The sequence below is a fragment of the Schistocerca cancellata genome, chromosome 2 (assembly GCF_023864275.1).
Source record: "Schistocerca cancellata isolate TAMUIC-IGC-003103 chromosome 2, iqSchCanc2.1, whole genome shotgun sequence".
Classification (NCBI taxonomy): Eukaryota; Metazoa; Arthropoda; class Insecta; order Orthoptera; family Acrididae; genus Schistocerca; species Schistocerca cancellata.
The window spans coordinates 421689754-421717583 of NC_064627.1; the positions used below are offsets into that span (position 1 = coordinate 421689754).

Genomic DNA, 27830 nt, shown 5'->3' on the forward strand with positions numbered 1-27830 from the left:
GTTGCTTTCCTTGAGGTTCCTCTTGGCATATGCCAAAATTTTACCGATACAATGTCGCATATACATTAGATCGTATGGGGGGGGGGGGGGGGGGGTAGACTGAGGTATGAAGTACTTTTAATAGTTTGGAAGATGAATGTCGACTTAAATAAAAAGTTCCGACCCTGCTAAAAATGTGCGTAATACCGACTTCTAAATAATTTCTTTTAAAGAACAACACCGAATAACACGCTTTTCCTTTCCTTGAGAGCCGTTGGGGCGGGGGGAGTGACATCTCCTCCTCCCCTTTGCCCCCCCCCCCCCCCCCCCCCCAGTATGGGCGTCATGGTACCTGAATGCATATTTAGGTGAGATGGAGGAAACTGCTATCAGTTTCTGAGAGCAAAAGGCAGATTTGAAATAACTATCAATAAACAGAGTTTTGACATTTGTTGGATTAGTATTGCAATATTGGTGGGAGACAGTAGGAGCAACATACAAAGAGTGCAGTGTCGAGAAGCGTTTCAGTGCTCGTTTTACGACATTCTTCAGTTTGGACTTTGGAGTGTCTGACAACAAGAAAATAACCACCACTATCGCTGCAGCACAAGGAGCTACATTATATGCACCAACGTAAACCACTATGATGTTTGAGAGCCGTACACTACTTTGAAAACGCAGTTTTCATAATTACGCTGTACAAGTTCAGCTCTCCGTAAAATATTTCCAAGTCCCAAGGAACGCCGAAACGCACGTATTAGGGAGGCACTTGTGTAAACAGTCTGTTACGTAAAGCATTTGTACCATATTTAGCGCAACTTATTCAGATTACAGACATTTTTACATTGCATCGACTAAGGGCGTCCTAAAGAGGCGCAAATAAAATGCATCAGTTTTTGTCGTGACTGTCCGCTAACGTTTAGCATGTTGGTGTTTCTTATTACCGCCACTATTTTCTTCGACCAATGAGAAAAGCAGTACAATGATTTGAAGGCAAGCCCTGTGTGAATGGCGCTGGGTTTGAGATTATCCTTGCGCGTCGTCGTGTAGACCCCGTTTGTACGCGATCACGTTGACGTTGTCTGCCGCCATTTCCCTCTCGGAGGAATTCGTTTACTGTATTTTGGAGGTAATGCAGTGCAGGTTTTGTTTGAGACGAACGTTGTACGTAACAGGAATCAGTATATAAAATTCGCAATTTTAGTGAAATGTAGTCGTGTTTACTTTATGGCGTCATACTTCTAAACTGCAAACAACGCTGGATATTTTTGTAAACGGTTACACAGAACCATAGCACCGTATAGCCGGCCGGTATGAAGTGAACGAGTGTTTCAAAACGTTCGTGAGATGCGGCAGTCATGAAGCGCAAGTAATAAATATTTTTAGTAAGCGTGACGTAATAGATATTTAAATTATTGTGTGTTGTGATATTATGTAGGGCATTGCGATATCTGAAATACTTTGTTTTGTAGGTCTTCAAAACAAATGGTGGTGAGGCCTTGGCGCGTTGAACTATTTGTTTACCTAATGTACCTAAGAATTGGAAACATGCAGAGCGAGTTGTTAATCGTTTAAAGTAGTCAAAATTATTAAGTGTGTTTGATGGTAAAGACAAAAAGACAACACGTTATAAAAACACATGGCCAGTTGTGCAGCACGTGAATAACTGAAACAAAACAAAAAGCACGTTTTGGGAGTGCATTTTTATACAATAATTTTAGTGGCTCCACCAGTTAATAGTAAAGATGAAATGATGAAATTGTGTTTACTGTGGTGATATCAACATGTGGGTGCGCTTATACTGGAGAAAATGGTTTACTTGGAAGTAGGACTTCCGTGTGCTGCAGTGTCTTGTACAGCTGCCTCTGTTTATCAGAATCAGGAAATAAACCATCGAAACTGAAAACAGAGGGAGTGTTGAGATATTTCGAAGTTACAAAAATAGTCAATTAAGCACCTGCATTTGGTCAAGTGCTCCCTTTCACAAAAGAAAGCTGAGAACATGGGAGTTCCATCAGTGTTTTTGGAGAGTGAAGGGGACGCATTAGCCAAGAGGGAATTTAGATTTATTTATGCAAGCCATCACTTTTTGTGCTTTTAGAGTACTTAAGCATTTATAGCTGTTGTGTAAAACATTGAGTTCAGAATGTAGGTTGTGATATGAGTACTGTATGTTGATATGAAATCCACTGAATCGCCACGGTGATCAACATCACAAGTTTTGTTTGCGTATTTAGTATTCGTGATATCATTCCTTTCCAGTTACATCCACACTTCCTGAAAGTACATGACAGTATGTCTTGCAATTCAATCTGCTATGTTTGAAGTTATTCTGGTTAATAGTTCATAGGGTTTGTAATGAGATAATAGCAAACCATATAGTAAATTACGTATCCTGAAATTTTGATTCAAATGAATTATGTTAGTTCACCATGCCGAATAGCTTAGGTGGAAAATGTGTGCATAATATCTCATGTTTATTCTGGTTGTAATATTTAATGATAAAGGAGTAATGATATTTACATTTTGCTTAGAAGTGCAAATTATTTATTACAGTATATTTTTATACTGTATGGTTTATGCCATGCTGATATTTACTTAAACTAGGTTGAATTACCAGTTACACTTTGATATACAACTTCTTTCCTGTCGTGTGTAGGACATATGGTATAGGTTGCAGTTACAATGAAATGTTAACAACTCTTTTTGTTTTACAACAAATCGTAGTGCATGGATATATGAAGTGCAGTGATTCTTTATCCTCCCCCTTATTTTGATAGCAAGTAAATGTTCTTTTAAAGTAAGTTTAAGGTTTTCTCATATTTTTGGTAAGGAATTAGCTGTTAGAGAACATAATATAGTAGGGCATACACTATCTAAATTGAGAAGAAATGATAATCTTGGGATAAAATGAAAATTCGTTTTTAAATAAGCCACATTCAGGTAATATAATGCTGCCACTATGAAAATAATGTGTGTACTATATGTGAAGCAAGTAGAAATACTAAAAACCAGATGGGACATTGGCACAGAGAAGCAGAAATCATTTATGAGTGAAATTTGTGTTCATCCAGTTTTAGTGTTAGGTTGTTGGTGGCTTACCCAGCACATTTAAAATGATTTCTGACTCACTTCATATGGAAAAATCATGGCCATTTGTTTCCTCTTCCACTTGAAATTCAGTGTTAGTGCCCACTGACCTTGAAGAGATGTTATGCTTTCCAGTTAGTGGTGCGTAGCGTAAAGGAATTGGTCGTAGATAAGTGACATTGTCCTTTACTGTATCTAGATGTCCCACAAACATTTTTCTCAGGAGCGTGCTTAGACTTCCTGATAGTTTTGTAGAACTGTCCAAGAATGTGGACTAGTCTTTGTTCCTAGAACTAGTATTTAAAGATTTGTGTTACATGCCAATGACAGTCTTTGTGATGATAGTAAACTGTGTCTTGCCTTTCCAAGTGATGATCGTTGGAGAATTACAGGCTTTTTTTTTTAAAGAAATTATATGTTTTTACACTTTGGCAGAGTAGCTTATACACTTAAGATTCAGCTTTGAACTTTCATTGCACTTTTAAAAAAGTGTTGAGTTACTTGCTGCTCTTCCACTTGGAAGCCATGCCACATTTCGTAATGATAAGTTGATTATGTTGAAAGAGTTACTGTGGATTTAAATATTGGAAAGAGAAGAGATTTTGGTACATTATCAGCTTTGACCAGTGATGCTATCAACAAGCTACTATTAGTCAGTACTAAGGACAAGTTTGGCAACATGACATTTTGCATTCACATATTTTAACTAGTGTAGTATTGGCCCCCAATATAATATTAAGGCCATTTCAGCTGTAGATGTTCTTGTTATCAACACCTTTCAACTATCAGAAACAACTTTCAAATATAAGAAACATTCGGGAAAGTTTAGGTTCTCAGTGGGGACATAAGTATTAACTACAAAATGCCCAAATAGCAAAAGATATATCGACAGGGACATGGCAATGGTTTTGCCAATTCACAATTGAAACGTGGCGTCCAACATGACTACCCCTTAATCAAAATAACAAAGTGATTGACAGTCTACCATGGCAATTCGTGGCCAATGGGCTCAATATAGCTGCGCCAGCAACAAATGTGCTCTGCACTTGTGGATACATTCACACACGCCCTGTCAGCTAGCCATATTGGGTTTGCTTAGCGGTATGATAACTGCCTCATCAATTTTCTGCACACTCTTGCATGTAGTTTCACATTCTTTCACGTGAAATACACACCTCTTGGAGAAACACAAAAATGACTTGCGCTGTTACATTATTGGTCTTAAGTTTTGTTTGATAATATCCTTCTGTGATTAGGTGTGGTAGCTGTCCTTTAAATATGTAGCTGTGATTGACTGTATATGTTGCTGTGATTCACTGTATTATTCTCGACATATGGACTTTAGTCTACAGTTGCGGTTAATCTGTTGCCTCCCATTAATTAAAAAAGAAATTAGTGCTGACGACGTCACTGGCCAGCGCAGAGCTTTAATTTTATGAACTTTGCTATACCGAAAATATTTTGTATCTATACTCTGAAAACCATTGTGAAGTGTGTGGGAAAGGGAATATCCTAATTGTCATCACAGTCCCTATGAGAGCAGTCCATTTGAGGAGGGGGGGGCTAAGCATATTTCTAGAGCCCTCATTTAACAGGTTTCTTAAATCTTGAAACCCCATTTCTGAAGGATAGTTGACATTGTGGCTTCAAGCAGATCAGGTTTTTCAGCACCTTAGTGTTACTGTCATGATCGGGTCAACATACTGTGACAATTCCTGTTGCCCCTGTTTTTAAACATTACTATCCCATGTTAGTCCTATTTGATATGGTTGTTCAGACTTGATCAGTGTTCTCAAATGGTCACCTGTGGCTTTTACACAGTCTCCTTTGTAAACTGCATGTGATCATGCTATTTCATATCCCTAAAAATGGTTACACCAGATGTTCATAGGAATTGACTGTTTCCAGTTGTGACATACTGAAATTTCAGGCATAGGGTGCTGAGAATTCATGTTTAAGAGTTGCAGAATTTAAAATTTCTGAATATTTAAAGCAAGTAGCCACTCTTTGTGCCACTTTGAAATCTTATCAAGATCTGACTTGAGTATTTTTGCAGCATTTTTCAGACATAACTTAATTATATATAACAGATTCATCCACAGAATCTCTGAGATTAGTATTCATATTACATATTCCCTACAGACTTCCGGTTGGAACAGCAACAAATGAAATTCTGTTTTAGTCTATAGTCGCATTTTTTCTATATTTTGCCTATTGGCTACCCCCTTTCAGTCCACAGGAGCCTCTTCAGGCCATCCTATGATCAAAAAATTACAGTATGTATTTAAAATAGTAATGTGAGAACTGTAGTATATGTTATTATTTCAACTATGTACTATGAGATTTTTGATTGTAAGATGGCCTGAGGATTGTACTGCATACCGAAGTTGGTAGCCAGCAAGCAAAATGAGAAAAAGAGTGACTATAGGCTAAAACAGATACTATTAATATTTTCTGCCAGGTCGTTAATACAGATCAACACACTTCTTTAGACCACGCGCCGAGGCTCTCCATCCAAGGCAATATCTAATATCTTAACTACCAAAAAGTCCTCAATCCAGTCACAAATTTAGTTTCATACCACATATGATCGTAGTGTGTTCGATATGTTTGAGTACTTCATAGTTATGTGGTTCAATAAATTGGCGATGTGAAAATTTCAGTTAATGTTGTCACATATTTAATATGTAATTATTTTCTTTTAGTTATGGCGGAGGGGAACGGCGAAGTGACAATGGAAGAAAAGTCTGTCAAAGAAGAAGTAAAAACTGAAGTGACTGAAGACTATCAAAAACTTGTTGCTTATGGTCTTGATGAAAAGGTTGCAGCAAAGCTGGATGAAATATACAAAACAGGTGTGTCTTGGGTGTCAGTGATGGTTCGTTTGATATAGGGTGCTTTTCAGAAGTAAGACACACTGTTTATAACACAGCAAAATGTTTCAAAAGGATATACTCATGCATGTGCCACACACATTTTATCACTGTGACAACAATGTTTTCCCATGGTTCCAGCATCAATATGAAACTAGTATTTCTTAATCTGCATATGAAATTTCATTAGTGAAGTTAATCTAACACTGTTGTTTCCACCCCCACAGGTCCTCCACCTTGCTTTTGCTTGTGGCACTTTCGAATGTTCCTTGTACAACCTGCCTTGTGAAACGTTCAGAACTTCCTCAAAATCCACTGCAAGTATTTCCTTCTGTCAAGTCTCGTTTAACAAGTTGAACTCTCAGTTGTAGCTGTTCTGTTAAATTTTCTCATGTGTGAATCTTTGAATATCATTTTCATTTTTTGTAGCATGAATTGTAAATAACATTTCACACTTTTATGTAGCCTTGTTAATGAGAATTTTCTCTCGGTGGTTGAAAAGAGCCCTGTAAGGCATATTGTGTTTGCCTGAAGTTAGTGCTGAAATGTATGCCTTGAGTTTCATATTGATTTGAACTTGGAAGCAAGTCACCAAATACTGAGAGAGAAATTTATTTATTACTTTTATGTGGAAATGCACCTACTGTAGCTTCTCAGTTTCTTTTTCTGCATCACATCTCATATTTAGTTGCTGTAGTCCCAGTCACTAATTTGAAGCAGTTATTTCCTGTAACTGAAAGCAATATTTTTTGTGTGCAGTTGTGTAATATTCATTCAATTTATATTCCATCATTTACAATTCAACAATGTTTTCTCCTTTCTCACGTCACTGGCCCTAGATTTGCCAATGAATAGCATGATTAAACAGTATTTGCCTCAAAATCTGTTTTTTTCGCATTCAAATCAGATAGTGAACTTGAGAGTGTAAAATTTGTTCAAATTTGATTTGAAAGATTGATGATCATCACTTTTATAACCAGTTGACTCTTACTCTGAAATGTGCCTTACAGTTTTCTTGGTGGTGGTAAATAGTAAATATTTATTTTTTGTTGTAGCAGTATGTGGAAGACTTTTCTCAGTGCATAAAAAATAGTGAATATGATATAGTGTCGTAGTTTACAAATGAGAAGGATAGTGTTTGTTCATTGTTTATTACAAGTCTTCCTGTTGGATATAATTCCAGTGTCTCTTATTTGTTTGTGATACGATTGTTGTGTGTTTGATTCAGTTACTGGAGTTATCACTGATGTTGTTTATGATTTAATGTGTTAGTTATATTGTTGTATTTGTCTTAATTCTCTTGTGTAGTGGTTTCGTTAATGGTTGCAGAGTTTTGGGCTTTAAGAATTGACACCCAATTTTTTATTTGAGAATGATGCTATGTGGCTAACAGGGTAATAAGGCAAGATAGTCTTGCAGCAAGTAATGTTAAAAAAAAAGTGCTTTGGTTGGTGTAGGAGGAAAATTACAGTGAGAAGAAAAAGAGTTCCTGTTGAAAAGTGGGAAAAGTGAATTGCAGTAGTGTGCACTTTGTAAGAACCAACAAAAAAAGTTTAAGAACCAACAAAAATCTGTTTAAAATAGTGTAAAATTGTCATTCGATGGAATAAGTGAGGAGGTGTAAGACATACAATAAATTTTGTACCCTTACAGAATGGTGAATCAGTAGTAAGAAATATGGTGATAGGGAATGTAGAAAAATTGAGAAGCCTGAAAATGATGGGTATTGGTTAGTTAAACAAAAATAGTTGTGATGGGCATACAAAGTGCCTGAAATGATTGAGGCAATATTTGGGACCCAACAAAGAATTTTTGTTGTTGTTACATTAAAAAAGGAAAACAAAAAGATTCAGAATGTGTGTGTGTGTGTGTGTGTGTGTGTGTGTGTGTGTGTGTGCGTGCAATTTTAATGCCAATATGTGATAATCAGTTTTTTTATTGAAGCCATTGTATTGTACTGTATTGATTAATTAATGAACAGGTGTTAAAGAAAAGACTGATTTTGATATATCTTAATATAACATTGTGTTTAGAATAATTTGCAGCACAAATATATACTGTTCAATAAGTTATGAGTATTGTGAATGTTTTTACCCCCAAAAAATTCTTAAAACTCGAATCATTTCATGGAGAATTGTGAAGAAATTACACAAAGTTGTGAACACACACATGGTGGTCAGAAACAGTCTGAAAAGCTTGTAAGAGAGTTGCAGGGTAGTTTGTGCTGAGAAATAATTGTTACGAAAATTCTTGATACTCTGCTCCATTTCCAAGTTAATTAGCAATGTAGTTATCCAGTCAGGCCATTGTGTTCTTCATTCGGTTTCCTAAAACCGTTAAGTGCGTGATAAAAAAACTGGATACAGAACTGTAGTAAGGATTGAACTGAAACCAAAGGTGCTAACCTCTATGCTGAGAGAACAATTGACACCAAATGTATCTGACGGGCTGCTCCAATTTGCATGTGCAAATGCCTGATTGGCTAACTTCAGTGGTAATTAACTGAATAACTGCACAACATATTGTACTTTTTCTTAACAATTATTTTTCAGTACATCCTGTCCTGCAACACACTTAAAAGATTTTTGGACTGTTTCTGACCCAGTATATAAATTCTCTCTCTCTCTCTCTCTCTCTCTCTCTCTCTCTCTCTCTCTCTCACACACACACACACACACACACACACACACACTAACGTTTTAGAATAGCTGCCTCTGTAGTATAGTGGATTATTGGCTAGTGACTAGAGGTCATGGTTTGTTTACTGACACACATATTTTTAATGAGATGGAAGGCTTTGGAACAAAGTTGCAATTAGTTGTGTGATGTTAAATGAGAGCTACATGAATAAAAGAGCAGAGGAAGTGATACACACTTGCCACCTAAGTGCTATCAGATCTGAAAACTTGCACCAGCAATATGTACATGCCCCGGAACAACCGGGGAAAACCTGGGGATTTTTCATCCAGGAGAAAACGGGGAAATAGCTGGAAATTTTTTGGAATTCCAGGAAATTTTCGTTGTTTTAGTTTTCAGTTAAATTTGTATAGTTTTGATTCGCAAGAACTGATACTCTTAACAAAGAATATTGGTGTATCGTGCTACTGCACAATAATATTGCAGCAATGAAACATAACCAAGAGAAAAAACAAAAATAATCTTCAGTTGCAAAGGAAATGCAACAACAAAACTCTGTGCACACAACAAACTGCTACCGATGAGCGTGACGTCACAACTGTTTACATTAGGTTCGTTTTAGCAATTGTCAGAGGGCATATGCACTTGCACAGTTGAGTAGCGTATGAGCAGTACCTGCAACTGCTTCTGGTTACTAGCTATTAGGTGTATCGGCATGCAGCCAGAAGCTAACCGGAAAAAAATTATCTGGCGTGCCCAAGCTGCCAGATTTATTTTGTTTTCATGTTTTTGGCAGTCAAGCATTAATTGTGTTGCAGACCAATGAAGTTATTTTGGACTGTTTGCTACAGAAATTTGGCTTTTATTAATCTTTTCTGCTGAGGCTGTCAATTTATTTGAAATGAAGTGTTGCATTCCAAAGTACTGGCTAGTTCCAACTGTTCGCTGAATTTGAAGTAAATGTTTTCATCTAGTGGTACATATGGCATTATGCCTCAATAAAGATCCAAACATGAGCTAGTACAGTATTGGTACTCCAAGAGAATTTACATCCTGAAAACCACACTGAAAAGCTTAAAATCAGGTTGGGGCCTACTTCATTGTGATTCTGGACATACCCGAATGTGCATTTCAAGCCGAATTAAGCATTTTAGTATGGTTTACTAAATTCTGATGCTTTTGGGATATCCTGTGTTGTCCTGTTTTTATATGACATGTAAGATCTTTTAATGCTTTATACGTATGAGCAAACGAGCCTCCTTTGTCATCATAGCTGCGCTTGCGCAGTAATGGTTGTTTTCTGGTGCTCTCTGGCAACTGCTGAAACGAACCTATTTGTAACAGGTCTCAGGAAAATATTGTGAATGATGGTTTGAAAAGCGTTACTTTCAAAGTAAATATCCTGTCACGCAAGATGAGTTATGTTACATGTCAGAATGTGTGATTAATTCCTTGAATCACAGAGCATTTGACTCTCGTTTAAAACTTATCACTTTGAGGACAAGCCACTTAGAAGAATCTCCAGCCAGAAATCCAGACATTTACGTCATTATTTTAAATTTTACTGGCACCTTTATGTGATGTACCTTAAAGTACAGCATACGCAAAAAAAAAAGAAAAAAAGAACAGTATTACGTGTAAAAACTTAGCTTTTCTTGTAGCTCATTAATCTTGGGAAGTATTACGTGTAAAACCTTAGCATCTCTTGTAGCTCATTAATCTTGGGAGACCAATGTTGTACAGGAAAGCCTGACTACATAATGTGTCCCAAGCTCTGAATATCTGCTGTCATCGGCTGGCGAGGTCACGTGACATGAGCTGTGATTGGCATACAGAAGGCATCGCGATTTCGATTTTAATGCTTTGGATTGGCTTACCAAAGGCGTCGCAATTTCGATTTTAATGATTCGGAAACTAATGTGCTGTGTTTGGTCGAATTCAAAATTATAATTTTGGAATATGAAATTATGCAGCATATCATAGTATGAAAATATCTGACATACATGTTGCTGCACGTCAAAGATATTTCCAAAACCTTTGTTTTTCTCTCTCTCTCTCTCTCTTGAGTTTAGTTTTCTAAAATGCCGGGAAATTCTACGACTGTGTACAAAACTTTAACCATTCAAACAATTGATAACAATTTATAGTTCCAAGGGAAAGTATACAGCCACTTAGCACGGAAAAAGTGTATTTTTACCCAGGAAAAAGCGTATTTTGTAACTGGGAAATCCAGGATTTTTTTCCTTATCCACGTATATGCCCTGATCAGGCTGGAAGCCCCACAACTTTTATTTCTTTACTTTTTTGAATTATGTGTGTCCAGTTTTCATACTTTTAAGTGTTCAAACTATGGAAATACAGGTGAAAGAAGGTGTAGCTTTTAGTATAAATACAGGTGAAAGAAGGTGTAGCTTTTAGTATATAAGATATACGTCATTAGGATGCTCAGCCAGCATGTCATTAGAGAATATATTCTTTTCATCAGCAGATACATATTTGTGTGTGTGTGTGTGTGTGTGTGTGTGTGTGTGTGTATATAAAATTTATTTTGTAAATATATTTCAAGAATTGTTGTCACGTAAAATTTATAAAAAAAATTCTCAACAAAAGAACCAATCTTAGCTGTAAAGCAGATCGTTGGAAAGTATAACAAACCTGGTAACAAATTAAGTTATGATACTCGATCTGTGTGTCTAAATAAAACTCTCTCTCTCTCTCTCTCTCTCTCTCTCTCTCTCTCTCTCTGAATGGTTCTGTTAAATCTACATAATTGCTTTTATTTGAATGTTTGCTTGTATCATTCAATGTGAAATAATTATGAGGTTTTTTGTTTTTCACTCCTGTTTTTTTATACACATTGCTAACAGTTCACTTTAATGTTTTGGCTTATGCTGAGTTGTATTGATACGCTTTCTAGTTGAGGTTAAAGTGCACTTCGTTAAACTTTCTAAGATCTATGCCGTGGCGCAGTAGATGTTGCCATGACATTTTCATTTTATCTTATTGAGATGCTCATTAGAGAGTAATTTAACTATCACAATTCTTAAATTTTTATAGTTAAGTAGTCTTAAGGAGGAGGGGAGTGGCATTGCACTTTGTGTGCAGATGATGTCATTATTTAAAAATATTCTTGATGGAACTGTAAATTAATAAAACTCAATCTTCTTAAAAGCATTCAGTCTATTTAGACAGGTATGACTGAATTTTGTGCTGTAGGGAATGTCAAAAAGTTCCTTAATGAACAACACTATATATTATTGTATATTGAATGCACCGTTAAAATAGTTACATGATAGAGTTTCACAGTATTTGATGAGGGCAGTGATTGGAGTGAGGAACCTGGAAAAATCAAATGTTACTTAATAATCCTGAGAGGTTAGGGTGAAGGGGGGGGGGGGATTCTGAAAAACTTTGAGGTTGTGGGGAATGGGGATGGAATTACAAAAGATGGGAGCAGAAGTTTGAGGGAATTAAGAGATTCACAATGTGTAATTCTGGAATACTTAGTGGGGTGGGGTGCCATCTGCAAAATTCAGGTGGTGTGTGGGAGAGGACGAGGAGTTTTTGAGGGACTCTGGAAGCGAATTTTGAAAGAAGATTGTGAGGTGAGTTGAAATGTTTGTTGATGGAAGCAATGTACTGCCATTGGCTCTAGAGAGTGTGCTTCAGAATCAATAAATTGTGAGGTCACATAATGAATGATGAAGAAGCGCATTGAATTATTTTAATGTTCGTTGCTTGATTGTGGCTTCATCCTGCGCACTTGAGGACCTCAGGGAGTTTGTTTATTGTCCATGGGTTCTTGGGCTCCAGGTCCACTTCCCATTGCACGATTGCAACTGCTATGGAGTGTATTGTGTACATTTGAATTCTTCACGTGGCTGTTGGTTCATCTTAAGCATAAACGTAAAGTTGGGTTTCATAATATTGTAAGAAAATATAAATATAGTTCCATATTTTGAACATGATTTGTAGATCACCATTGAATATTCTGGCTTCAGTTCCTTTTTACCAATTTCATTACAAAGTTGTACCTTCCTAGTTTTTTCGTGTTGTCATACTTCAAGTAACAATGACCCCTAATGTGAAGAGCAGGCAGTTTGAAACTAGAGGTGTTGCTACTGATATTACATTCCAGTGACATAAGTGTGTTCCTGTGAAGTTGTCATTTATTTAAGGCCGTTGCACAGTGACACAGAATGGTGATGGACAACAGTAACATACGAATTGTTTAGAATACTGTAAATCCTAGCTAAACTTGTGTAATAATTGCCGTTAACTGATATTACAGTAAAAAAGAATCCATTTTTGGCCTTAAAAACTTGTAAATAAATCACGCTCATGTACTACAAAAATTGGTTCAAGGAAATTAAGAAATCCAATCTCTAAGTCTTTGGGAGATCCACTCTTGAGATAGAAAATGTTACAATAAAGGCACATTAACTCAGAATTCTGAACTAATGATGTGATTTGAACATGAGTAATGTATTTAAAATCCTGAATAAACAAAGAGAATTAACTTTGTATAAATGCTGATACAGGGTGAGTCAAAAAGGATTTTACAGCAGTGGTATGATGGCAGAAATTTATTGAGATAACTTATAGAATCTGTAGATGTGTTATTTTGGTTCGATGTGACTACCATTTGTGATGCGGCAAACATCCCACAATAATCAATTTCTTCCCACACTCATTGCAACAAATCAGGCGTAACTTGTGCAACGGCAGCATAGATTAGATTTTTCAGATCAGCTAAATTGTATGGTAGGTGAGGAACATAGACATGGCCTTTAATGAAACTCCAGAGGAAGAAATGCATTGTTGTCTAGTCTGGGGAATGGGGTGACCATGCAATTGGCCTTTCATGGCCATTACACTGACCTGGGAAGTGATTATCAAGGAAACCTTGAACTGTGAGTATAATAGAGGGAAACATTCCACGTGGGAAAAACGTCTGCTTGTGCCTGTATATGTGTGTGTGTGTGTGTGTGTGTGTGCGCACGCGCGCGAGTGTATACCTGTCTTTTTTTTTCCCCCTAAGGTAAGTCTTTCCGCTCCCGGGATTGGAATGACTCCTTACCCTCTCCATTAAAACCCAAATCCTTTCGTCTTTCCCTCTCCTTCCCTCTTTCCTGACGAGGCAACTGTTGGTTGCGAAAGCTAGAATTTTGTGTGTATGTTTGTGTTTGTTTGTGTGTCTATCGACCTGCCAGCGCTTTTGTTTGGTAAGTCTCATCATCTTTCATTTTAGATATATAAACCTTGAACTGTGTGTGAAAAGAGGTGGTGCATCATCTTGGTTGTAGTAAGCTGTCCCATCTCTGTTACGTTCAATGATTTGTGTAATTGAAAAAGTTTTCAAGCGTGTCCAGGTACGCTGTACCAATGGCAGTTATCTCCATGAAGAAGAAAGGGCCATACACTTTGTTTGCTAAGGGCACAATGCAAATTAACTTTGGGCATGTCATGAATGTGTTCCATGGTTGCATGCTGATTTTCACTGCCTCGTATTCTGCAGTAGTTGGTATTCACCATGCATCCGACATGAAATGTTGGCTCATCACTGAAGATTATTGTGTTCATGAATATCTCGTTGCCCTCCATCCAGGACAACATTTCCACACAGTATTCCCTATGAGCAACCTTATCACTCATCTACTATGCCATTATGAATCTGTGTGGTTTCAAGTGTAAATGTCTACGCAGTACTTGCAAACAGTCTTTTATGGAATGCCAGTCTCTCAAGATGCACATTGCATTGATGTTTGTGGATTTCTGGTAAACAGGGTGTATATGACCCGGGAGATCCGGGAAAAACCCGGGAATTTTTTAGAATTCCGGAAATTTTTCATTGTTTTAGTTTTCAGTTAAATTTTTATGATTTTGACTGGTAAGAACCAATACTCTAACAAAGAATATTACTGTATCCTGCTTCTGCAGAATAATACTGCAGCAACAAAACATGAACGAGAAAAAAAAGAAGAAAAAACTTAAGTCCTGAAGGAAATGTGCCATGTACGACTACAAAACACAGTGCTCATACAGGCATCTGCCAATAGTAAAGTATGTAAAAGGCTTTAGGAAGACTACACAGTGCTTCTTAACAGCAAATTGCCTCCGATGAGCGTGACGTGACAGCTGTTTATATTAGATTTGTTTTAATGCAAGATCTTTTGATGTTTTACACGTACGAAAATATGGGCTTCCTGCGTCATCGTAGCTGAGCAAGCACAGTGACGCCTGTTATTTGGCGCTCTGTGGCAACTGCTGAAATGAACTATTTCTAACAAAGTAATTTTCCTTTTATGCAAGATGAAATATGTGCGAGAATGTACGATGAATTTCTTAAATCACAAAGCGTATGACTCTCGTTTAAAAATCAACTCTTTGGGAACGACCATGTAGAAGAATTTCGAACCGATATCAGACATTTATGTCATTATTAAAAAATTTACTGTCACAGTTATTTGATGTATCTTAAAGTGTAACACGCGCAAAAAAGGTCAATATTATATGTGGAAGCTTAGCTTCTGTTGCAGCAACAATATGTATATTAATTTAAAGCATTAACTTTTCTTATTTGTGTTCGTGCTTCTTAAGAGTGATCTTGCTATTGGCTGACTACATCATATGTGTTATGCTGTCATAAGCTGGCGAGATCATGAGTTGTGCCTGGCTTACAAAAGGACGTCGCAATCTCGATTACAATGCTTCGGAAAGTAACATGCGGTGTTTGGTGGAATTCGAATTTGTACCTTTGTAACATGAAAATATGTAGCGTACATGTTGCTGCACATTAAAGATCCTTCCAAAATGTGTTTTTTCCCGAGTTTCATTTTCTGAAGTGCTGGTGTATAAAACCATAAACCATCAAAGGACTGATAAGTTTTACAGTGCCGAGGAAAAGCATACTGTCACTTAACGCGGAAAAAATATATTTTCACCCGGGAAATCCGGGAAATTTTTTTCCTTCTCGATTTACACACCCTGGTAAAGCTCTCTCTAACCTGTTCAACGTAATCAACAACACGCGTGTGAGCTGGTGTTTCATAATGTCGCAGTGAACGACCTGTCTCAATAAAGTTCTTGTGCCGAGATTAAATTGTAGGCTTGCAGGTTCTTTAGCATGTTTGGTGCCAGTTTACGCTGAGCAGTTGTTGCAGACTTTGTTTCGTGAAATCAAAACACACAGCAAGTATTATGCACACTGGTGAAAGTAGCTGTTTTACATGCTGACACTTCTGATAACAGAATGATGTACTGCTGCAATATGTGAATACAACTTGAGGTTGTTGGCTATAAAATGGCACTTTTATCGATTCTGTAACTTACCTCACTAAATGTGTATAACATTTCAAAGTTGGAAAGTCCTGAAACTGGCAGATTAAAACTGTGTACTGGACTGAGACTCGAACTCAGGACCTTTGCCTTCTGTGGGCAAGTGCTCTACCAACTGAGCTACCCAAGCATGACTCATGACCCGTCCTCACAGCTTTACTTCTGTCAGTACTTAGACTCCTACCTTACAAACTTCACAGAAGCTCTTCTGCAGAACTTGCAGAACCAACACTCTGAAAGAACGGGTATTGTGGAGGCATGCTTCCGTGAAGTTTGGAAGGAAGGAGATGAAGTACTGTCGGAAGAAAAGCTGTGAGGAAGGGTCATGAGTTATGCTTGGGTAGCTCAGTTGGTAGAGCATTTGCCTGCAAAAGGCAAAGATCCCGAGTTAAAGTATCGGTCTGGTACACAGTTTTAATCTGCCAGTAAGCTTCACATCAGTGCACACTCCGCTGCAGAGTGAAAATTTCATTCTTGGAAAGTCCTTTTTGACTCACCCTGTAAGTTGCAGTAAACTCCAGTCCATACAAATGTTTAAAATTTTTGCTGTTTCAGGTTTCTAAGATCAGGAAAGAAATGTCATTCTTTTAGAATGAGGAATGACATGGTAATTTGTTTTTCTTAGTTAGTATTCATTGTTGCCTTGAACTCAACAAATCCATTCAGAAAGATTATCGTTGAGTCAGCAGCTGTCTGTTGGCAGGAAGGAAGCCTTGTGCTGTGTTAACAAAGGGCCACTGCTTCATTGAATTGTACCTTGGCAACTGTTTTATTTTATGGGGTTGCAAGTTGTGTCCCCATGAACATGTCAGAAATTCAAATATTCAGTATAAGCAGAATATAGTACACGTGAATCGTAGACTTTCGTTTTTGAGATACACAGCTATACCCATAAGGCACATAAGTGCATTGATTCTCTCACAATTTGATATCCCGGGCTATTTCACATTTCTTGTTAATTTTCCTATCTATCCTCAACGTGTGTGCTACGTACTGGAGAGTGCTATAAAAACATACTCAGAATTTTTGTTGAATAGGTTCCCCCTCCTGAGGAGTCTTTTTGTGTAAAATATGAGTGAACATGTGTGTGCACTCCCCCATGTGTGTGTGCTCCCCCATCCCACTGCACGCACTTGCACAGACAAATTATTCATAGGGTGTTTTTGTAGTGTCGGTGGAAAAATTTATTCTGTTCTCATTATAAATAAAACAACCAATTAATTTAATTTTATGTACACAATCAGTAAAGCAACTGTAATTAATATTCACTTCCAGAATGTTTGATGCTGACTGTAGGGATTTAAGTATGGTTGTGCTGCTGCGTGAGAGAAACATGAAGTCTGTGTGGCATGGCATAGCAGTTTTGAGGCACAAGCAGATTCGGACTTTTCCCCTCTCCACGTTTTCTATCACTATTAGGTTATTCTATCAACTGAGCATGTAAAATTATAATTTGTTGCTTTTGTTTTTTGTTGCTTTTTCCTTTGACACTAAATGTTGGATAAAAAAAAAAAAGTTTCAGTTGGTCTGGCAGTACGAACTCATCACGGAAACAGTTGAAAAGGCTTCAGAAACACCAGAGAAATGACAGCCAATGCACTTCAGTGGGGCACTGGATCTGCATAACAGGGAGATAGTAAAATACAGCTGAACATGGGAGGTGGCAATATTGTTGGTATGCAGATACACCATGTAGACATCACATCAGTGTTAGTGACAGTTGGTTGTGTTGTGTGAAAGGAACCCAAAACACACAAACTAAGCACACAAAGGAAGCTAATCACAATTGCTACTTGTCCTGTTAGATTTCTTAATTCTTGGTGTACAGATTTTATAAATTTTTTCTGATGTGAGTTTGGTTCTACAAGAACTAATTGAGTGACATCTAAAGTAAGCTACCTATTTTCCGAACTAGCTAGGAATTCTTTAAAGATTGATTGACATATGGGTGTGATGTAGGGACTTTTGACCATGAAGCCTCATTTTGTTGGAGTAGTAAAATTCTTGAGTGGATATGAAGATTATTATCCTGATTTCTTTAGCAGAAGATGACCCAGTATGTTCCCAGATTTCAGACTATTAGTAACTGCTTGATTAATTAAAGGTATTTGTACCATGAATGCAATATATTTTTTGGCTTGGAGTGCTGTGTACAAGAATTGATGATGACGACCATCAAATAAGCATGTCAGTACGTGCATATGCTTTGAAAATATCCTGGTTTGTCTGAAAAAAAGTATGATCCAATTAGATGGTGGCTGCAAGGGCATTGTATTTGAACCGCGAGTTGATGACTGTTACATATAATGACCAAAATGAGCGTATTGTTTAACTACAAGTGGTATCAGTTTGAATGTAACTGCGACTGCTAAGTTGGAGACAAGGTAGAAAGTATGCTGAAAAATCACCGTGACATTGCACACTGAAGATACCTTGTACCTCTGGAAACAAATTTGTTAGGCTACAAGTAATGTACACAAAGAAAATATATTAGAAAATCTTAATGACACCTTTGTACACTAACTCCACACAATCATCATTCCAGCTCAAGCAGTTTTCATACCTCTTAATGAGTTGACTTATTACTTGGGGGGGGGGGGGAGAATCTGCTGCTGAGGCTGCAGCCAGCCTGCCACAGCATGTGTTGGTGTCAGTGTTTGTAATCCAACGACACTTTCATGTCCATGAACAGGTGGAAATTACTTTGACACAAGTCTAGGACATAAGATGGGTGTTCAGAAATAACCAATTTGAAATGATATAATAATTCTTGTTTACCTGGCAGAGCATACTTGATACAAGACATTGCGTCATCTGTGATAAATGGCCTGTGCCAATTTTCTTAAGTTCTCACAACAGTTTTAAGAATTGCAGCCACAGCCTTTCTGCCTGAGAGATTTTTGTGTGCTTCTTTGCAGTTCTTCGATAAGGCAGTATGACTTCACACCATTGACTGCTGTTTGTCTCTGATAGCATAGAAGTCATGTTTCATCTCCAGTCATGATTCTATGTAGTACACTTTCTCCCTCCACATTGTAATGGGAAAGTAAGTTGTTGTTGAGTTGTATGGTTTTCAGGAATGAAATCCACCAAGCACAGAAACAGTTCTGACACTTTGAGTAATATGCAGAAAGTTATCTGTTCATTACTGACTACAGTGGACAGTCACTTCTGTCATCCTAGATATGTGTGCAGCACCAATTTTGCAATGAATGTTAACAGCTTTATAAGTATTACAGGCATCAAAATACTCCTACAAAGTGTAAGTTACTCCAGGTTTATAGCTCAGCATATTAATATAAGTACCGGAATTCATTTTGAAAAGCAATGGAAAAGTCATAATTAGGGACAGAAAATATTGTTACATTTTGTGGTCAATTTTGGTATTACTTTTTACACATTTTGGTAATTTGATGGCTTTTTTCTCCTTTAGGTTATGTATTTTAATCTAAGTTAGCCATTTAGCTCATTATTTTCTTTTCTTATTTTGAAATGAGTGAAGAGTCTAATCCTGTTTATCATAGGGTTTAAGTACAACTCTCGTGGCACCAGAAGGATTTGTGATCCTGGTTTCACAGAAAAAAAGAACACGGGCATAGGCAGGCAGACTTGTGACAGGAAGGCAGGGCTTGTTCTCCCGGACTGCTCCTCAGCTTTTGAGCGTTTGAAGTTCTCGTTTGTTTGCACTTCAGGCTGCTTACTAAGTTGTGGTGGCTGCTGTAGTGCAACGATGTAGATAGTCGCGGCGCGACGATGCAGATAGTCTTCCTGTAAATTATGGATAGAGCTATGTTCAGTTCTCTGTCTACTCTTTAAGCACCTTGTCTTTCCTGTTTGTAGTGTTGTTGGCCATGGGTCTCAAGGTGCACGAAAAGGCTCTGCTATATACAGATGAAGGCTTGTATGCTTTAGATTTGAACTCTGTGTGGAAAAAGAGAGAATGTCGAAAAACTCCTTAAATCAGAGAAACAGTTTGTTCACCAGTGAGAGCCCCTTCTGAACAGAAACAATTATTTGTTGGAAGTTTCAATAGAGCCAAGAGGAGAAAACAAGCCAAGTTTTGAAAAAAACTTTAAATTTTTGCAGAAGCAAATATTCGTCTCAAAAGTTTTTAGTAATGAGAATAAAAACTGCTTATTATCCTTGTTATTATTATTGTAGTTTTTGTATCTGTTTTGTTCTTTTTTATTTCTTTGACAACAAACTTCATCTTCAGGCAAGTGGCTTGCCAAACTTTTAAATTTAAATGTCTAACATTTATGCCAAAAAATCTAACTTTGCAAAAAATAGCTGCTACATTTTCAGGCCCCTACATCATACACATCACATTTATGTTGCACTGACTTGCAAAGAAAAATTAAAAACATTTATTTTATAGAACTTAAAGGCAGGTAAGCTTCAGACACACTGCAGAGAAGTTTTTTTTAATGACAGCAGTGTCATGTTTTTTAGGATACCTTCTGAGAGCTTGTGCCACCTGTCAACACTTCATTGTTGTTAGAAAATGTTGGAAAATAACTTCTCACTGTGACTAAGTTGGAACACAGAGTCCAAATAGCATTCAGTACCACGGCTGCAAACTGCTGATCATCAACTCTTGTTGGTTGCAGACATTTCACTATTTTCCAATTCTGTGGACATTAGCTTTGCAGAAATATTCTAAAGATTCTTACACAGCTTCAGAGCATCAGCACTACAGAGACGTCATTCCAGGTCATTCGTGTGAAGTGAGATGTGTCCAAGAAGACGGTCATATTAAGTCTATGGCATGTTCTTTACAGTTAACTGACACCCAATGCTTGCATTAGACAACTTCCACATGTCATCATTGTGGAAGAATTCAATCATTTATTCAAAATATTCTGCATCATAAGTGGCTATGGAGAACCATGAGTTCCAGAATTTTAAAAGTGAAAGAGGAAGACCTTTCATATCTGTTCATTTCCAATAGAAACTGCTAATACAGATGTTTCCTGTTCCCGGTGTTCAAGAAAGTTCTCTTTAAATTGCTTACCATGTTGTTGTTGTCTTCAGTCCAGAGACTTGTTTTTTCCTCTCCATGCTACTCTATCCTGTGCAAGTTTCATCATCTCCCAGTACTTACTGCAACCTACATCCTTCTGAATCTGCTTAGTATATTCATCTCTTGGTCTCCCTCTACGATTTTTACCCTCCACGCTGCCCTCCAATGCTAAATTGGTGATCCCTTGATGCCTCAGAACATGTCCTACCAACTGATCCCTTCTTCTAGTAAAGTTGTGCCACAAATTCCTCTTTTCACCAATTCTGTTCAGTACCACCTCATTAGTTACATGACCTACCCATCTAATCTTCAGCATCCTTCTGTAGCTCCACATTTCGAAAGTTCTATTCTCTTCTTGTCTAAACAATTTATCGACCATGTTTCACTTCCATACATGGCTACACTCCATACAAATACTTTCAGAAACATCTTCCTGACACTTAAATCTATACTTGATGTTAACAAATTTCTCTTCTTCAGAAACGCTTTTCTTGCAATTGCCAGTCTACATTTTATATCCTCCCTACTTTGACCATCATCAGTTATTTTGCTCCCCAAATAGCAAAACTAATTTACAATTTTAAGTGTCACATTTCCTAATCTAATTCCCTCAGCATCACCTGACTACATTCCATTATCCTCGTTTTGCTTTTGTTGATGTTCATCTTATATCCTCCTTTCAAGACACTAACCATTCCATTCAACTGCTCTTCCAGGTCCTTTGCTGTCTCTGGCAGAATTACAATGTCATCGGCGAACCTCAAAGTTTTTATTTCTTCTCCATGGATTTTAATTCCTACTCCGAATTTTTCTTTTGTTTCCCTTACTGCTTGCTCAATATACAGATTGAGTAACATCTGGGATAGGCTACAACCCTGTCTCACTCCCTTCCCAACCACTGCTTCCTTTTCATGCCCCTCAACTCTTATAACTGCAATCTGGTTTCTGTTCAAATTGTAAATAGCCTTTCCCTCCCTGTGTTTTACCACTGCCACCTTCAGAAATTGAAAGAGTATTCCAGTCAATATTATCAAAAGCTTTCTCTAACTGTAGAAATGCTAGAAACATAGGTTTGTCTTTCCTTAACCTATCTTCTAAGATAATTTGTAGGGTCAGAATTGCCTCACGTGTTCCAGCATTTCTACGGATTCCAGTCAGCTCCTCCTCGAGGTCGGCTTCTACCACTTTTTTCTATTTGTATGTAAATAATGTCTTAGTATTGTGTAGCTGGGACTTATTAAACTCATAGTTCGGTAATTTTCATACATGTCAACACTTTGGTATTGGGATTATTTTATTCTTCTTGAAGTTGAAGGGTATTTCACCTGTCTCATACATCTTGCTCACCAAATGGTAGAGTTTTGTCAGGGCTGGCTCTCCCAAGGCTATCAGTAGTTCTCCAGGGGCATTGTTTCGACTTAGGTCTTTCAGTGCTCTGTCAAATTCTTCACACAGTATCATATCTCCCATTTCATCTTCATCTATGTCCTCTACCATTGCCATATTATTTCCCTTAAGTACATTGCCCTTGTATAGACCCTCTACATACTCCTTCCACCTTTCTGCTTTCCCTTCTTTGCTTAGAACTGGTTTTCCATCTGAAATCTTGATATTCATAGGGGTGGTTCTCTTCTCTCCAAAGGTCTCTCTAATTTTCCTGTAGGCAGTATCTATCTTGCCCCCTAGTGCTATATGCCTCTACATCCTTACATTTGTTCACTAGTCATTCCTGCTTAGCCATTTTGCACTTCCTGTTGATCTCATATTTGAGTTTTCAGTGGGAAAATGGGTAAAATACCAAAAATGATACATGGTGTTTTTTTGTTAGGATTTGTTATGATGAACAGTATGTTTATCACTATATTTTAACAAGTGATAAGGAAAATGTGCAGAATGTGACAACCACTACAAAATTTTGAGTGTTCCATAGGCTTGTAGGATATAGCCTAAAAATACAGCAGTCAGAAAAAGCACTCAACAAGCAGGAAATCAAAAATGTAGGAATATGAGAATGTAGTTCAAAATCATGGTATGTAACAAATTAAATTGAAGCAAGAAGTTCGACATCTTAGAAAATGAAGAATATATTGACAAAGAAAAAAATTATGATTATCTAACTAAGGTTCTATACAAACTTGAAAAGATATTGCAGGAGGTATCATTAAATTAAACAACAGAAAGTCTAAACTATAACAAGGCAACAATAAAAGTGTTTTAGAGATGTGATGATAGGAAATTGATCGTGTATGCTGAATCAAACAAAGCTCTTTAGAAATGTCCTCAAGAAAAAAATGGCAAATGGCAAAGGAAAAAATCAAAAACAGTATGTATAGTGAAAAGAGAATGTTTGGTAGACATAACATTTAAAGTTGTGCAAGGTACAGTAACTAATAACAAAGAGAGGACTATACAGGGACACATTAAGTGTCTGTAGTTCCAGAGATGAGCTGGAAAGGCAGGTAGTTATAATGTAAACAATGAGTTTTTGGTAATTAAAGCTAGATATTGTGATAAAGTAATTTGAAGAAACTAGAGGAATGTACCGGGATTTGATGGCATTTCAGTATGAGTAATTAAAACTAGGGGAAATGTAGCATTAAACTGAGCTGAAAAATGTCTGGAAGGAGGACAATCCCCCAAAACTGGGTGCTGCAATTGTACAACACTAAGAAGGAAAGAGACAGGAAGACTTAGGTGTCTCGTAACTGTAATGTAGAAGATACTTAGTACACTCATTATCAAGCCCAGTCAGTACATTGGGAGATGTGCCATCACCAGAAGTTGACACTGGGCGCAGTGGCTGATGCGAGCGACTGCGAAGGCATTTCCCATACAGCCGCTTCCATCAGCCAGTGCGCTGGGTGTCAACTTTGTTTGCACTTGTAATATCTTAGCATCTCTTAAAGGACATTCCGGAATCCACAAACTGGGAACCAGGTACATTTTGTGGCTGAACAACATACATTTTACAGATAGCTTTGTGATGTTTGCCTCTAGCTTTGATTAATTTAAGCAACAAGTGGAAGAAATTAATAGAACAAGTTTGAAAGCAGGACTGTAAAGGATGGAAGGAACGAAGGAAGATTGGGTTTAACATCCTGTCGACATTGAGAAGGTAGCATGAGCTCAGATTGTGTCAAGGATGGGGAAGGAAATCAGCCAGGCGTTTGCCTGGAGTGATTTAGGGAAATAACGGAAAACCCAAATTTGGATGTCCAATCACAGATTTCAACCGTCACCCTCCCGAATGAGAGATCATTGTGCTAACCGCCGCACCCCCTTGCTCAGTGCAGGACTGTAAATCAATTACATTAAGACTAAAATAATAAACACACCAAGAAGAAATTTTTTCCAGTTATGAAGTCGTGGAACCAGTTATGAGAGATTTTGCAGTGAAAGAATTAAATAAAACGACTGGCTAGTTGTGAAAGTAAATGGAAGAGTAATTTTCAGCAAGTCAAATGTTGTCATCAAAATTTGTACCTTCTGATTACCACAGCAGTAATTTGCAGCCACAAATAGATTTATAGTGGAATCCTGACCTTTCAGAGCTTGTAGATGGAATGATTTACTACCTTGAATCAGATATGTTGCTACAAGGGCGGCATATAGCTCCTTTGGAATAATATGTGTATAGTTAAAGACGTATTGTATCTTCCCAAAAAGAGGTGCCTCTCCTTCGCAAGTATTGCTAATTTACATGATTCACCTAATCCTCCTTTCTCGAACTTCTTGTTAATTCTTATTACTGGTAGTTCGCTGATTTGTAAAGCAAATAGCTATTGCCCTTAATCTCTAGAAACTAACCCAGCAGAAAGAGCTTATTTCAGAGAATTGAAGTGGAATTTCATTCTCAGTCAGTGTAAACACAGTAAGATTGGATGGTGTGAATGTTGGCAACGAAATGAAATTATTGTCCGTTTCTAATACTTTATAGGCTTCTGGTGCTCATGTTCTCAATAACTTTCGTAGCTAATCATCCTTTGTATGTTGATTCTGTGCAAAAGAATTTATGAAGCAGTGTGTTTCTAATGCGGCTGTAGACTTCATCGGTATTGAAGAATCCGGCTTTTTTTGTTGATGAATTTACTGTTCAGTCTTTGACTCAGAATAGCAGTCATGGTAAAGTTTTTGAAGATGATTTGGTCATGGTTTCTGGTATCCCTCTTTAAATGCTATAAGCCAACTGGATAGACTTAAAGATCACTTAACAGATGAGCATATGCAAGCTACTGTTACTGTATTATTTACATGCACTTATTTATTGTTCACTCTAAGAAGACTGTCAGCATGATGGTTGGCAGGAGAAGCTACTAAGGTAGAAGTCAGTAAATGGCTTCAGACCCATATTACCGTATTTACTCGAATCTAAGCCGCACTTTTTTTCCGGTTTTCGTAATCCAAAAAACCGCCTGCGGCTTAGAAACGAGTGCAAAGCAAGTGGAAGTTATGAAAAATGTTGGTACGTGCCGCCACAACTAAGTTCTGCCGTCGAATATATGTAGCGCTATGCAGGCATGCTTTGTAGTAGGCACAAAGATAAATACTGGCGCCAAAACCTCTGCGTCAGTAAATAAATTAAAAAAAAAGTGGAAGACGAGCTTTTTTCCTCCGCCGCGAGTTCGACCACTGCATTTTCATACATTATCCAACGAAGTAAATACAAATTCCGTATTGTTCATCTTCGAATGTAGCACAATTTCAGTGTACTACGAAAATCTGACTGGCAAGACTGTTTGGGATGTTTGTCAATATGGCCAACTCTATGTTGTGAATTTTTTCCTGTCTGTGAGAAGAGATGGTTGCTAATAGGAACCTGCTGAAATTTGAATCACATACAGTATTCTCTTCACCATAAGAATAATACGAATATAAACATTTTGCCATGTATTCTTTCGTGTTTGCTGCTATCTCATTAAAACTCTGTCTGCCTAATAAACTACGAAACTAGAGTGAGACAACAGCAAACGCGGAAGAATATACGTATCGTGTCATGTTTATATTCGTATTATTCTTATGCCTAATAGTGATACAGTCAGAAATGAAGCACGGCAAGTGACTAGATTTTTAAATCTAAAATGACTCTAATTTCTGTGCAGAATTTGATGTAATAAAGAAGCGACCGCAAAGATTTTCAAACGGAGAAAAATTTTCGCCTAACTTTCGTTCAGAACATGTTCTATCATACGCAGTCTATTATTTGATTCTTGTTGATCATTATCAAAGAAAGCAGCAGTGTAAGTAACAACAAATTGCGGCCTCTTGCCATTGTTTCGCTAATGAGACGATTCCTCTTTTTTTTTTAATTGTACGCGGCGGTAGCGCGCACAAAAGCAAGCCATGCCGCGAGCCGCGACAGGCCGTAAACACGCATATCAGAATGCGACAAACAATGCATGACACAGTGCAGTAATGCATTTTCAGCTTAAGAGTGACGCAAACACCTATAACAAAGAAAACGGCAATTATCAGATCAAAGCAAAATAAGCAATCGATTCAAACCAGACGAAGCACGTGAAAAAGGAAGGGCACCCGTATAAATACGGACGGAGCGCCTGACGCATATCAATGGCTACGTGGTAAAGCTTAACTGTTAAGCGTATGGCTCGAACCAAACTACTGTAGCTGTATCGTCATTCATTTGACCTAAATTGTGTCTCATATTACAATGGACCAACTTTGTTTCGATTTGGAGCTGCGGCCTAAAACTTTTCTCTCCCCTTGAATTTCGAGTCTCAAATTTCAGGTGCGGCTTAGATTCGGGAAATTTTTTTTTCCTTTATTTCGAGTCTCATTTTTCAGGTGCGGCTTAGATTCGAGTGCGGCTTAGATTTGAGTAAATACGGTAGTTTGTTTCCAGTTGCTACCTATGTTGCTTTCAATACCAGGTGCAAAGTGTCTTTGTTGAACATATAAGTAAATTTAACTGTTTCAAACTCAATTTACACACAACAGTTCTGTGATTTTTAATTTCGTGTATTGTGTCTTAATTTACGGGTACATAGACTCGTTGAGAACACGGTTGTCTGACAACTAAGATTGTCTAGGTTGGGTTTAACAGAGAGCTGTTGGTAATAAAACACAGCATTCGACTTCTATCGATAGACTTGCTCTTGGCAGTCACCATTCAGACTCTTCTTAAAGTGAACAATTAATAAGTACCATCAGTATTAGACAGCAGTTTTACCAATTTTGTATGCTAAATCTGTGCACTTAACACGTTTTCATTTAAATGCTTCTGAGGTTATTTTCAGCACAAAGCAACATGTAGACAATTATTTCAATTACTGCAGCTAGGCTACATGTGCAAGATGTTATTGTCTTTGTCAGATTTATTGAGAAGTGGAGCAATCAGCTGCCAAAATCCTCTTTGTTGCAGTAGAGTGACTTGCTAATTGTTTCATTACTTGAAGTACGTCGAATTATTTCTTGGAAATAAGAGTAAAAATTACATCCAAAACAGTTGACAGCAGTATGTTCCATCAATTAGTATTTTAATTCGTAAACATGCTAAACAGGTACATTTAAAGTTGTATTCATAATTATTGTTTTCCTGAGTTAGTAGTACTTTACCGAATTGAGTATTATGTAATAGCAAATGTGTGAAGGAGTGTCTGTGGCAACTCTGGGGATTATTGACATGGTTCTCGCTTTGTATGTTCACCACACATAGTGGTAAAAATACATTATTTAAATTGAATTGTGATCTGGGTTCTGGTTGCAACTGGTATTTGCAGAGCTGAATACAATTGAAGATGCAACTGTGTATCATTAATTTTTTGATTGTTCAACTGATAGGTTGTGGGCTTGTATGAAAAGCTTTTTCAGTGTTGTGCAATGTACCTAATATTTTGAAAATGGATTTGTGTCAAGATCTTAGATTGTAGATT

The 27830-nt window shown here is 37.4% G+C and overlaps 1 protein-coding gene across 8 annotated transcripts in view; it reads left to right on the forward strand.

Annotated features, from left to right (window-relative positions):
• LOC126161881 (heterogeneous nuclear ribonucleoprotein R) overlaps nucleotides 1–27830 on the forward strand; it is a 113360-nt gene that overhangs the window by 31542 nt on the left and 53988 nt on the right. For 2 of the 8 annotated variants that reach the window (XM_049918012.1, XM_049918016.1), the window contains exons 1-2: nucleotides 1035–1348; nucleotides 5775–5924. In XM_049918012.1, coding sequence (XP_049773969.1) covers nucleotides 5777–5924 — 148 coding nt within the window. In that variant the 5' untranslated portion in view covers nucleotides 1035–1348; nucleotides 5775–5776. Of the gene's footprint in view, nucleotides 1–979; nucleotides 1349–5774; nucleotides 5925–27830 lie in introns of those variants that run through there. The other 6 variants (XM_049918014.1, XM_049918013.1, XM_049918017.1 and 3 more) reach the window with 6 other exon arrangements.